This window comes from Tachyglossus aculeatus, chromosome 22, assembly GCF_015852505.1.
Source record: "Tachyglossus aculeatus isolate mTacAcu1 chromosome 22, mTacAcu1.pri, whole genome shotgun sequence".
NCBI classification, from domain to species: Eukaryota; Metazoa; Chordata; class Mammalia; order Monotremata; family Tachyglossidae; genus Tachyglossus; species Tachyglossus aculeatus.
This window is the reverse complement of record NC_052087.1, coordinates 2,293,011-2,307,185: the sequence shown is the minus strand read 5'-3', so window position 1 is coordinate 2,307,185 and position 14,175 is coordinate 2,293,011. Positions and strand designations below refer to the sequence as shown.

General features: G+C 48.8%; 1 protein-coding gene across 1 annotated transcript in view; it reads right to left on the bottom strand.

Moving 5' to 3' along the window:
• Nucleotides 1–14,175, bottom strand: part of BTAF1 (B-TFIID TATA-box binding protein associated factor 1) — an 83,536-nt gene that overhangs the window by 32,208 nt on the left and 37,153 nt on the right. The window contains exons 8-14 of the mRNA XM_038764619.1: nucleotides 12,647–12,715; nucleotides 12,002–12,091; nucleotides 8,978–9,073; nucleotides 8,712–8,888; nucleotides 7,859–7,999; nucleotides 3,892–4,016; nucleotides 1,389–1,509 (exon numbers count right to left, since the gene is read on the bottom strand). Coding sequence (XP_038620547.1) covers nucleotides 1,389–1,509; nucleotides 3,892–4,016; nucleotides 7,859–7,999; nucleotides 8,712–8,888; nucleotides 8,978–9,073; nucleotides 12,002–12,091; nucleotides 12,647–12,715 — 819 coding nt within the window. The remainder of the gene's footprint in view (nucleotides 1–1,388; nucleotides 1,510–3,891; nucleotides 4,017–7,858; nucleotides 8,000–8,711; nucleotides 8,889–8,977; nucleotides 9,074–12,001; nucleotides 12,092–12,646; nucleotides 12,716–14,175) is intronic.

Here is a 14,175-nt window from a genome sequence, read left to right as displayed (position 1 = left end):
AAAGATTCAGGGTAGCACAGTGAAATTCAGTTTCTTAGCTGTCAAAGGCAAAGAGATTGAGCACTGAAACGGCGACTGTGGGAAGAAAAAAAAAGTCCGCCCCATAGAAAAAACTGGGTGAGAGAAAGGACTGCAGCTAATAAGTGTTTCGACTGATTCAATACCGTGCCATGGAGATCAGCACAAAACATACGCCCCTCAGCACTGCTATCCTGGGCTACATTAAGGGTCTATCTGACCCAGTGTTCTCCCTTCTCCTCTGATATCTCGCAGAGGGAGGGTCCCGTTTAAGGGCTCCCCACGGAGCCGGAGAGCTTTCTTCTCCCCTCAGAAACAGGAGGGCAGCTTTATGAAGGCCCTGAAAGCCACCTCGATGATTCCCTCCACCTCAGCCGCCCTGGCCCGCAGAGTACATGCTTGCTCTGGGGGTCACCAGTTCCCAACCCTGGACGGACGGACGGAATCTGGGTGAGGGACAGGGATTCGGATGCATTCGGAAGTCCGTAAACTGGACTCCTCCCCGCCCTCCCCCACTCACTGACCCTGCTGTTGAGTTTCTACCTCCATCCTCTAGTGTGTGGTCAAGGTACAGTGTCTGTGGTTTTGTTCCGCACGGCTTCTAAACATCTTCCCAGGCCCACTTCTAAAGGATCACCTCTATCAGCTCTCCCTGGCGTCTGACCTATCTGGGCCGCTGAGTTCGTGAATGCGGAGGTATTTTGCTGCGACCTACCTAGGAGGTGCCCTGGGCTGCAGATCGATGCTGTTTATTCCAACGTGTGGAAAAACGCACGCTGCAAGGACCTGGCGTGGCCTAACTGACGGGGTACCACAAATATTGTTCTCTTTGAAGCTCCGCACCGAGTGTTAAAAAAATGATAGTTCTAAAGAAAAGCAGCAATCTCCGGAAAATCATCCAGGAGAGAATCATTCCCTAATGCTGGTTTCTGAGAAGTGAGGAGAACAGCTCCTCTATACTGTCAGCTCCTTGTGGGCAGGAAACATGTCTACTAACTCTGGTATTCTACTCTCCCATCTGCTTAATACAGTGCTCCGCACACCAAGCATTCGATAAATACCACTGACCGATTGATTAATAAGCCATCCGTACAGACCGTCACGATTCAGCAGGAGACGGAGGAGAGTTCTAGGACTCTCCCATCCAGCAGTCTTGAAGTGTGACTCCACAGCGGCATTGTAACCTCTTCTGGGAGGGAGCATGCTCTGCAAATGGCCCCCAGCTTCTGCTCTCCCCTCCTAAGTCCCCCTGGCAGAGGGGATGACTGCCTGAAGTTAGGGAACTTCTCCTGGCCCTAAGGGACGGCAGGAAGCAAGCCTGCCACTTTTTCGAATTCAAAGTTCGACAGCAGCCAGGCCCTAGCTCTTACCTGGTCCTGGGTGGATAACAGTGTAAACAGCGTTTCCAACGCGGCCCTTCGAACGGAGGATATCGTGTGATGCAGAAACGGCCACACTCGCGGGACCAAAACGGTAAGCGACTGCTGGATACTGATTAAAGAGAGTAAGCGTTAATTTCACCATCTTAGGAAAGAATCCGCTTCCAGGCACCGCTCCTGAGCAGCGCAGCAAAAACTCTCAACGATCCGTGTCTGACTAGATGCAGGTTGAATCTGTGATTTCTTCTAAAGCATGGTTTTACGGCAGAACTACCGGATGTGTGCCAGAGTTGTATCAAGCTTGCTCAGCTTCCCGCTGCCCTCTCCCTAATAACTTGTACTTCCCAAGCACTTAGTACAGTGCTCTGCACACAGTAAGCGCTCAATAAATATGACAATGAATGAATGAATGAGCCAACAGACTCAGCAGCGATAACAGCAGCTGCATCAATGTATCCTGGTCCTTCTTGTCCTCGTCCCTCCCCTCTCAAACACCCTGACCCTCCCAGACAGAGCTCCCTGTCTGGGAACCGCTCGGGAAACGGTGATGGGATCGCTCCAGATACGCAACAGCAAAATATACCCGCCATTGAGAAATTACTTCATGAGTCTGACCTTGATGTTGGCTTCATTTTAAAAAATTTTCCACTTTCTAGGTCAATCACCCCCACACACCTTCATCCCTCCCACTAAAGTCGTCGCTCCTCTCTGCGGTTTGCATCGTGGAGGAGTGGAGGGAGAGGTGTGAAATTATTTGGCCAAGAGAGGGAACCATTTATGTCATCTGGGGGGACTCAGGAGAGGAGCTCACACAACCATCAAGGGGAGAGTTAAGGATAGGCGGGTTTTAAATCCAGAAAATGCACCGCCGAAGCTCAGCGCCAAGTACAAGTTACCTCAGGCAGAAAGAGCGGCAATTCCCTGGAGAGGTCATCAGCCTGGACCCGTCCCGTAGGCCATGACTTGAGACGATCCCCTGGACTAAAGACTACAGGACTCACCGGGGATCATTTTAAAATCAAAGGGACACCCGCAAACAGTGGCATGGATTTTCCCCCGCCCCAAATCTGGACCCACCTAAATGGTGTCCTAATGTATCCAGCTTGGTTGCTGGGAAAATCCCGATGCTATTTTAGGTCCTCAAGATACACATAGAGTCAGGAAAATTGGAACAAATAATTCAGCCCAGTTTAAAGATTATGTTTTGGGGTGCATTTTTTCATTTTTAATCTCAGGGGTGACAACTGTATTACTTTTCCACAGAAAATAAGGAGGGAAAACTGGCCTGATTTCAGAACAATGAGGTATAATTGCGGACAATCACAATGTTCACATATACCTTGGGACTGCTTCATTTTATTACAAAACTATATACCTACGATATGGGTTTTTATGGAACCATATTTCAGGGGAAACTAATCCTGGGGTTTGGATTCTGGACCAAAAAAACAAAAACCAAACACACATCCTTAAATTTATGTATTTTTTTAAATTGGGTTCCATTTTAGATGTATTTTCTATCTCCTTGGTCCAGGGGATTGCTGGAAAGAGCTCCTCATGGGTTAGAGAGCACGGGAAGCAGCGTGGCTCAGTGGAAAGAGCCCAGGCTTGGGAGTCAGAGGTCGTGGGTTCTAATCCCGGCTCCACCACTTGTCAGCTGTGTGACTGGGCAAGTCACTTAACTTCTCTGCGCCTCAGTTCCCTCATCTGCAAAATGGGGATGAAGACGGTGAGCCCCACGTGGGACAGGCTGATCTCCTTGTATCCCCCCCCCACAGTTATTAGAACAGTGCTTGGCACATAGTAAGCGCTTAACAAATACCATCATCATCATCACCAAGCCGCCTCATAGCCAAGGAGGAGTGAGGCCTTTGAAGGAGATGCTAGAAGGGCCAGGGGCTCTCAACTAGACAGAGCCCAAGGTGGTGAAGGGATTGGGAACAAGTAACTTCCTCCCCTCCACATTAGTATCTCTCTTCCTTCAGTTCCTCAGCTCTCCTTCCCGTGACTGCTGCTCCTAGTCTGCCCTCTGAGGAGGGTGGGAGGAGAATATGTCAGGGGGCAAAGTTTCCCAGAGTGGAGGGAGAGGGTGAGAGGAGGAGAAGCAACATAGGCGGCAGAACTATACGGGCTCAGTGGGCAGGGAAACAATTCATCTTACTTTCGAGTTCTACTCAAATTTATACAAAGTGAATCAGGGTGTAGAAACTGGGGTCACATCAAGTTAAAAAAAAACAAACCAAAAACCAACCCCAAACTCTACGGGTGATACCAAAGGAAAACAAACATTTTCTACTTGCAGACCTGCCACTGTAATAGATGCAATCCCTCTCCCTCCAATACCTCCCCAGTACCTAAAATGCAATATCCTCTCACATCCTCCCCAACAGACTGTCCCATTCTGATCCTACTCATCTACTGCTACTCTCACCACCCTGCATAAGGCCTTGGACATAAAACCTTAGTATGTGTCAATCGGGGAAAAAAAAAATACCTGCATTGTCGGACTTGAGGATAAGTTAGAAGGGATGAAAGAAGGGTCATGATACTGTTTGTGGATGCTGTCAGATCATCTAACTCCAGGAGGGCATCCCATAACGTATTAAGAATAAAAGGCACCTAGAAGGTTACAGGAAGGGAGAAGAGTTACCATGCATGTTGCATTTCTGCACATTCCAGACAGATGCTACAATTTTTCGCATAAGCCAAGCCTTTTCCATGGATCTGATCAGCCCTAGTCAAATCCTGTCCTTCCTCCTTCACTACTCAGCTCTGATTCACTCCCCAGCCCCCTCTCCCAGGATCCCAGCTTGCTTTAAGCACACTCTTATTTTGGCCTCTACTATACTGTACTCTCCCAAATGCTTAGTACAGTGTTCTGCCCCCAGTAAGCACTCAAATACCACTGACTCCTTTCCTGGGGCTTCATCTCTAGAATGGCTCTCCCTGTCATTTCACTACACTACACAAGTCCATCTGCTTCCTCTTTCTGGCTTTTCTCTTCTGCCTCCTCTCCCCCCAGTTCCCAAGCGTCCTCCTGACTTTCTGGTCTTCCCAAAATGACTGAGCCTAACTAGTTCCCAAAATATCACATTGGGAGGGAGAGGGGAAGAGGGAAAAGAGTGGGAATGACAGTCAGGAGGAAAGGGGAGAATAGAGGAAGGAGTTTAAGAGATCTGAGGATCCTAAATGTGCAGAGGACTGTGAGAGATCACCCATCGTCATGGCCAAACCTTCGAAGATAGATTTCATTAATTCCCCTCGGTCACCGGCTTCACTGTTTAGGCCAGTGACAAAAAGTTCTTCTTGGTGTCTAACCAAACTCTCACTTGTACTTACGACTGTTTTAGGAGAGATGGTTTAGAGCAAGTTGGAAGAATATCAAGGAGCTGGAAGGAAAGAGAAATTAGGGGGAAGGACAAGGACGAGGTAAAGCTGAGAGTGGAGCAGTAGCAGTTGGGACTTTTTGAAGACACAGGGTGACTCGAAGAGCCGAAAGCTATCATTCCCTGGCTTTCAGGTGCCCGTGATGGGCGAGGGAAGGCAGAGGTGGGAGGAAGGAAGGAATGGAGAAGGGAGGGCAGAAAGCTATCGTTCCCTGGCTTTCAGGTGCCCGTGATGGGCGAGGGAAGGCAGAGGTGGGAGGAAGGAAGGAAGGGAGAAGCGAGGGAGAGGTGCGGAACCCATTCAACCTACGCATCAGGCAAAAATTCCTCACCCTCGGCTTCAAGGCTGTCCATCACCTCGCCCCCTCCTACCTCACCTCCCTTCTCTCCTTCTCCAGCCCGGCCCGCATCCTCCGCTCCTCTGCCGTCGCTAACCTCCTCACTGGGCCTCGTTCTCTCCTGCCCCGCCGTCGACCCCTGGCCCACGCCATCCCCCTGGCCCGGAATGCCCTTCCTCCACACATCCGCCAAGCTAGCTCTCTTCCTCCCTTCAAAGCCCTACTGAGAGCTCACCTCCTTCAGGGGGCCTTCCCACACTGAGCCCCCTTTTTCCTCTCCTCCTCCCCATCCCTACCTCCTTCCCCTCCCCACAGCACCTGTATATATGTTTGTACAGATTTTACTACTCTATTTATTTTACTTGTACATATTTACTATTCTGTTTATTTTATTCTGTTAATATGTTTTGTTGTCTGTCTTCCCCTTCTAGACTGTGAGCCCGCTGTTGGGTAGGGACCGTCTCTATATGTTGCCAACTTGGACTTCCCAAGCGCTTAGTACAGTGCACTGCACACAGTAAGCGCTCAATAAATACGATTGAATGAGTGAATGAAATTACGTGGAGGGGCAAGAAGTAAGCCTAGAGACCAGCAAGGAAAGGAAGGACGAGAAAAACAGAAGGAAAGGGAGAGAGAGGGCAAAAATCAAAGTAAGCAAGAGGAGGAGGGATAACATCTAAAAACGACTCGGCCGCTTCCAAACTAGCACAATAAACGTGATCAGTACCAGATCTGGACAAGCGTACGAGGCGACAGAGGAAGAGAAACGGGGCGTCTTGATGGGAGAAACAAAATCGGAGACGCAAGAGAATGCACGGTCACGGTGCTTGATCAGAGAGGAGAGGTGTGGATGGGGTAGGAGTCGTCTTTAAAAAGCACACCATTAAAATGAGAAGCATGGCGGGACAGTAGCAGGGAGGTGGTTTTAAGTGGGGAGGAGGAGAGATGAGGGTGTTAAATGTATAATGTATCGCAGACCTGAAGAGAGAGATAAGTACTCTTTTTTTAAGCGATATCCCCTTTTTTATGGACAAAATGGAGAGTCAAACTGGGTGCTGATTTTAATTTTGTAGCTGACAGCCAAGACTGTGTACTGCCAAGAAGGCCTGGAGGTAATTTTGCCAGAAGGTGGGAAATAGTGGCGGGCAAGAAGTAACCCACACTTTTAAAAAGGACATGTGGACCAGCAGAATAAACAAAACGTTCATCCAGGAAAGAGTGGCGGTCCTCAAGATGGATCAGATGCGAGAGACTGGCTTCCCCAACCATTCGGCGGGGAGAAGCAGCGTGGCTCCGTGGAAAGAGCCCGGGCTTGGGAGTCAGAGGTCATGGGTTCAAATCCCAGCTCCGCCAACTGTCAGCTGTGTGACTCTGGGCAAGTCACTTCACTTCTCTGGGCCTCAGTGACCTCATCTGGAAGATGGGGATTAAAGCTGTGAGCCCCCCGTGGGACAACCTGATCACCTAGTAACCTCCCCAGCACTTAGAACAGTGCTTTGCACATAGTAAGCACTTAAATACCATCATCATCATTATTATTATTATTACTGGGGGCAGAATCCCATACTAACTGCCTGGGAAAGAGTCAGTACACAGAATCGCTGCCCATGAGGCGCTTACAGTCTACAGGTTACGAAAAGAGGGATAAAAGGGAAGCAGATTTCGTTTCAAATGGCGAGCTACACCTCTAAATGGATGACTCCCAAATCTACCCCTTTACCCCTAACTTCTTTCCTACTGAACTACCCCACATCTAACCCCTTGTGCCTTCAGGGCAACTCAAAACACAAGATAATCCAAACCGTACTCTTCATCTTCCCTCCTAAGTCGTCCCCTCTTCCCAACGTCCTCTCTAACTGATGCCCACATCCGCGACTCCTTGTTTTTCCGCTCCCACATCCAATCGACAGTTAAATCTTGCCGATTCTTCCTCAAAAACATCCGCCCCATCTCCCCTCAAACAGCCACCGCTCTGCCTCAAGTACTGGCCATAATATGGCTTTCTCCCTGTCCCACCACCTCCGTCTATATTTCTTGCCGCTGTTTGGCTCATCCTCCTTGAATTTCACCCAGGGCACACCTCCACTCGCCTCAAAACCCTCTTAATGGCTGCCCATCTCCCTCCAGATCAAACAAAAACGCAGCCACTGGCTTTGAGGCCCTCCACCCCTTATTTACCAGCTTCTCTCCCCTACATACCCACTTCGCTCCTCCCAATTTCACCTAACTACCCTGCTTTCTGAGCCCAAACCCTTCCCTGCCACATCTCAATCCAACCCTCTTCAGAGCCCTCCTAAAATCCCTCAGGCTCTGACGCCTTCTCCGATACAATCGCTACTTCTACTACTATGAAATCAAAGGGCGGCGCTGGGACGGGAGTTTTTAGAGAGGGACATCAGGACGGTCACCTGATAGAGGAAGACAGCCAAGCTGTTTTAGGGAAAAAGTCGACGCAACACATGAAGTCATTAAGAATCAGCATTAAGTGACCGAGAAACAACTAAAGAGGGCGAGAGAGGAGAAAGGAAAGTGCCTAAAAGAGGGAAGGGGAGGTGCCTATGTGCCTGGAGGAGGAAGAATGGGCTGAAGGACAAAGAAGGGAGTGACGGAAAGGAGGTCCAGGGCATACGCTCGGACTTTTAAACTGCAGGGCTCTCTGAGTCCGGTTTTTCCCGCCCCGTCCAATTTAGCCACAGCAGAGGCGGAAGCCCTCCGAGAGGAACAGCACGTGGCTCACCTTCTGGAACTGGATGTGAACAAGACTCTCCACTACTGGCACCAAGGACGCCGCGGCGACAGCTCTGACATCATCATCGAGGTCCTGGAGTCCTTCGATTATGGTAGTTAAAACTTTAGGCAATAAAGTCTTAATCACATCCTACGAAAGAGTGCAGAGACAGGATCTCGGTCAAGCAAAGGAAGGCTTTTAAAGAAACACCACCTCACAAAAATCACGCCCTCCCGCTGGGCATCGATTTAACTTTAGGGTCGGTTTTGCCATTTACTATTCGAACCTTAACGAGAATCCAAGAGTACCATTTAAGAACACTGAAGAGATTAATTCATTCATTCAAATGTATTTATTGAGTGCTTACTGTATGCAGAGCACTGTACTAAGCGCTTGAGAAGTACAAGCTGGCGACATATAGAGACAGTCCCTACCCAACAACAGGCTCATTAATGGAAAAAGCAGAGATGGACCGCAACTCGAAAAACGGGAACATACACAGTTGCTTACATTCGAGACAGATTTAGTCAAGAACTGCGAATTTCCCATGCCAAAAATACTGTTCCCCAGCTACGCCCTGAGTTTTAGAAAGCACCCTGCCGCTTTGAGTCCTTAATAGATGAAAAGGAAGGTTCAGAGAAACTGAACGGCAGCATTTTGAATCAAAGCTTAGTCACTGTGTTCTGCTTCCGGGATAATTACTCGGTCCAACCGTTCGGGAGTGAAGTGGTTTCCATCACGCTAGTCCCGCGGCTGAACCAACGACCTCCCCTCACCCCAGGAGGTAGATTTAAAGTGTCCAAAGGGTCGAAGTGCGTTGACGGCACAGAGTACAGATCCTTCCCGAACGATTCAACTTTACCTGTCGGACGGCCAAAGCATACTTTATTCCTAGCAGGCCGCCGTGTCTCACTTCCCACTGTTCCTGCGTAAGCAGCTTAAGGAGCACATCTACAGTCTTGTGAACGCCTGTCTCGTTCATATGCTTTAATACCACTCCCAAAGTCTGAGCACAGGTTTCCCGTACGGGTGCCACCACCTAGAATAAGGCGGAAGAGGAAAGGAGGTGAATTCAGGACTCATTTACCTCGGAAAAACCAGGATGGGACCGCTGGGGTTGATACTTACTTCGTCCGATACAAAGTCTCCAAATCTGTCTAGCGCAAAAATGCACAGTAGCCGGATAACTAAGTCTTCCAGCCATTCCTGATGCTGCTGGGCCATCTGTCAACACAGAACCGTCACTGAAAATTTCAGACGACCCGTCCGGGATATTTCTGGTATTGTCACAAAATCCTCAATTTAAATCAGCAAGGAAGCCCAGCTCTGGAACCACCCAAATAATTTTCATTCACTCGTTTTAATTGAATGTGTGCAGAGCACTGTTCTGAGCGTCTGGGAGAGTACAATGTAACAGTATTGTAACAAACAACTTGTCGCTATGCTCTACTTTAGTTGCAAGAAACTATACCCTTCGCTACAAAGACGACCTACGAATCTCCTCAGGCTCTAATAGTACCTGCCCTAAATCCAGTTGGCCTCTGGCAAGAGAAGTAGTGTCAGAAAGACAGGTCTGCTGGCATGACCTTGGGTAAGTCACTTAACTCTTCTGGGCCTCGGTCACCTCGTCTGAAAATGGGGATAAGAGGGCGAGCCCCATGTGGGACAGGGAACGTGTTCGACCTGATTAAGGTCTATCTACCCCAGCGCTTAGAACCATGCTTGGCATATAGTAAGCACTTTACAGAGAAGTAGCACGGTGGAGTGGATAGACCGCGGGCCCGGGGAGGTGTCAGAAGGTCACGAGTTCTAATCCCGGCTCTGCCACTTGTCTGCCGTGTGACCTCGGGCAAGCCGCTTCACTTCTCTGGGCCTCGGAAAATGGGGATCGAGGCTGTGGGCCCCTCATGGGATAACCCGATTTGCTTGTATCCACCCCAGCGCTTCGTACGGTGCCTAGAAAATAGTAAGCGCTTAACACCAACATTATTATTATAATTATTATCACACAAGATCCAGGACAGCACATTTGGGTGTATTGTCCCCCCTCTCCGGACTGTAAGTTCTCTGTGGGCCGGGATGGTGTCTACCAACTCTACTGTACTGTTTTCTCCCAAGTGCTTGGTACAGTGCTCCGCACACACTAAGTGCTCAATGACTGACGGAAGGGATGCCGGCCAAATCCGAGAAGAAAAGCGAGGCCAGCCACTAACTTATCTGGATCGGACGATAGCTCGGGAGTGGTAGCACAGAGAAGCGGGCGAGTCAGCACTATTTCCATACAACACACACGGGGTTTGGCTTTTTCAGGGGCGGGGGGCATTTTTTCCCCCAGATGTACGCTTACTTCTAACCCAACTTTGTTTCTTTTTTTTAACTGCATATCAACTAGAAGGGAATTGTGCACAGAGTTGAGCAGAACTCCCTTGAAGTCTGCCACTTCTGATGCTTCCTCCCCATCCCCGGGGCCGGTCTCGCCCTCTTCCTCTTTGGAGGCTGAGCCGACACGGGCAGGCTGCCGCGGTCCTCAGGTCCCACTCTTTCCCCACCTCACCGCAGAAAGGGACGGGGCAGCTCAACCGCAAACATCCTCTACGACTTCCGAGTCCACTTTCCCCCGACCCCCTTCCCTCCATAAAGATCTCCCGGATAAAGGTTTCAAATCGCTGGGATAAACCCCCAATTACAAGTGTCTGACTTGTCTTGTATTTCACTTAAACCGGATTTTATCCTGAATTTTGAAAATAAAAGTGGATCCAAAATTCCGGAAGCAATTTCAACTCCAAAGATTTCGAAATCCACAAAATCCCTATGATCTGAGGTGTTGGGATCCTAATTTCGACACAAAGTTTTAGCTGAGTTTCCATTAGCTCGGGCGGGAGTATTCCTAGGGGAAAGAGAATGTGGGCCCGGGGCAGACGGCGGGGATGGTTCAAGTCCCAGCTCTGCCACTGTGACCTTGGGAAAGGCTCTTCACCTCTCTGGGTCTCAGTGACGCAATTTCTAAAATAAAGATAAAATAGATCCCGAGCCCCGTCGCGGAGAAGAACTGTGTCCCATCTCCTAAATTATCTCCCCCAGCACTTAGTAGCATGGTGAAGTGGATAGAGAATGGGCTTGGGAGCCAGAAGGTCATGGGTTCTAATCCCAGCCCTTCCGCTTGTCTACTGTGTGACCTTGGACAAGTCACTTCACTTCTCTGGGCCTCAGCGACCTCACCTGTAAAATGGGGATTGAGACTGTGAGCCCACACAGGACAGGGACCGTGTCCAATCCGGTTTGCTTGTATCCACCCCAGCGCTTAGAACAGTGCCTGGCACACAGTAAGCACTTAAATACCACAATTATTATTATTATTGGTAAACGCTTTAATAATGACTAGGTCTGATATCCTGCTCAGTAAACTGCCATATGGATTGGTAAACCAAATATGATTATCTCGTATCTAACTCAAGACTGAGCACAGTGTTTGGCATGCAGAACGCACTTCACACCATTATATAACTCACTGCCTCTGTGGAATTACCGTGCATTTCATACTTCTGAATAATTTTACAGCAGCCAAACAAAAACCAGGTCCAAGCAGAAGTGTAAAATAAAGCTCCGTTTCCCATCAAAATGCTATTTATGAAGTGTGCTCTTGATAATTATAATGGTTGTGGCATGTTTTTATGTACTTACTAGGGGCCAGGCACTGTATTAAGCACGAAAATCAGGTCTGACAGCCTAAAGAGGCTCACAGTCTACAGAGGAGAGAGAATACCCACTTTACAGATGAGGAAACTGAGGCCCAGAGAAGTTCAATGACTTGTCCCAGGTCACGCACTCCAGACAAGAGGCAGACCCGGGATGCGAACCCAGGCTCTCTGCACTCCGGCAAGCCCGTGTTCTTTCCCCTAGGCCTCGCTACTCCTCGCGTCTCTCACGAACTTCCTGGAAAGAATTTCGGAGCCAAGACTGGCACTCGGAATTTTAACCTTCCAATCCGAACCAAGATAAAAACTACAACCGGAACCGAGCGAATACCGGAGGCCCCAGGTCATTTCCAGGGCAGTGGTGGTCCTAGTCTTTTAATGCACACAACACGCGGGCCCAGGTGGGAGAAGCCGCCAATCCGTTTAGCTTCGAAAGTCGCCGAGCTTGTCTGCTTACCTCTTCCAAAGTGCTGTCCCCAATTTTGCCGCCACTTTTCCCATGGGCTTTAAGGATTTCCCTCAGGCCCGTGCCTGCACCGTGCCGAACCTGAAAATGCAAACCCACCAATGAGGTGCTTTAAAAATTGATTGCCCCTTTTCTCCGGGACGAAAATGCAAACCCACAAATAAGGTGCTTTAAGAATTGATTGCCCCTTTTCTCCGGGACGAAAAACGGGAACGTTTGGTCTCCTAGATAACAGAACCCACTGCTCGGTGGGGGAGTGCTTAGTACAGTGCTCTGCACACAGTAAGCGCTCAATAAATTCGGTTGAATGAATGAATGAATGAGCGGCAGGGGGAGGATAGGCGGATCCACCCTGGGCTCCGGGAAGTCCCGACAGAGAAATTTCTACAAGATCTACTAGCCCAAGGGCTCTCTGGGCTCACCTCAACCCGTGCAAGAGTCCCGTCCTATTGACCCAAGGAAGAATTAGAGCAGAGGCTAGGAAAAGCAGCAAAATACAACTTAACCAAAAACTGTTCACCTTTTCTTTAAAAGAGACCATTGCCGCAGGATCGCCTTGTATTTTTCCCCCCTATTTATGTTCTAAAGTCATAAATGCAGTGCTTATGTTGGAGAAAATGCTTAATATAGAATTACCTCCCAGGAAGAATTAAAAAGATCATTACAAAGTTCTTCGCAGAAGCTTTCCAGAGGCCATTCATTTGTCTAAAAAGTAATAAAAAAGAAGGATTATAACCACTGATTTCTAAGAAAGAACCTATTTTAATGCCAAAAATATAATTGCCCATTAGTTTTTTTCAAAACCAACAACGTTTTTCCTAGCTACTCGCCCCAGCACATGATCTATGAAAACGTTTTTATATTCTATTATTTCCCCTATCTGTAATTTTCATGTTTGCCTCTCCTTATAGCCCATTAGCTCTTTGCGGGCAAGGGTCTGTATCTACCAATTCTGTTGTATTGTACTTTCCCAAGCACTTAGTACAGTGCTCTTCTAGACTGTGAGCCCACTGTCGGGTAGGGACCGTCTCTATATAGTTGCCAACTTGGACTTCCCAAGCGTTTAGTACAGTGCTCTGCACACAGTAAGCGCTCAATATGATTGAATGAATGCCCTGCACATAGAAAGCGCTCAAGAAATACGACCGATCGATCGGCTTTAGACCACACTGTACAACTGGATGACTCCCTCAGGGAGAGGAGGAAAACTAGACTAAGGAGTAGAATCAGTGGCCTTTTTTGAGCGCTTACTATGGGCAGAGCACTGTACTCAGAAACGGCAGCAAGAACGGGACCCAACGCTCATATTATAATAGTGCTGTGCAACGTGGCTTCACAATCAATCCATCAGTCGTATTTCTTGAGTGCTTACTGTGTGCAGAGCACTGTACTAAGTGCCTGGGAGGGTACAACAACGGAGCCGGCAGACACGTTCCCTGCCCACAACAGTCTTACAGTCTGGAGGGCAAGCTTGCAATCTAAATCACCTCACCGATTTGCCAGAAACAACACCCCAAAGCAGCAAAATGGGGGCTCGGCCAGCCAGTTCTCTCCAAGTGCCATTTTGCTCAATTCTCTTTACGCTTTACATTGCCGACTCCACCTTCGCTGGGAACCCCAAGATTTCAAAAGCAGAATGGACCCTAAGGGAAGGGGTGGTCTTTAGACACCGCGGTCTAAGTGGGGGCAATGCCCACATCCGCCACCCTCGAAAATTTTGCCATGACTGTGACAACTGAAAGACCAATAAATTCATTCATTCAATCGTATTTATCGAGCGCTTACTGTGTGCACAGCACTGTACTAAGCGCTTGGGAAGTACAAGTTGGCAACATATAGAGATGGTCCCTACCCAACAGCAGGTTCACAGTCTAGAAGGACACCACAGCTGTCACAATCATGGCAATAATTTATTTATTATGGGTAATAAGTCCGTCAAAGGAACTTGAGCGCTTACGGGATGCAGACCATGGCACTAAATGCTTGGGAACGTACAATCGAGAAGCAGCACGGCTCGGTTGCAAGAGCCCGGGCTTGGGCACCAGAGGGCATGGGTTCAAATCCCAGCTCCACCACTTGTCAGCTGGGTGACTTTGTGCAAGTCACTTCACTTCTCTGGGCCTCAGTGACCTCATCTGTCAAATGGGGGTTAAAACTGTGAGCCC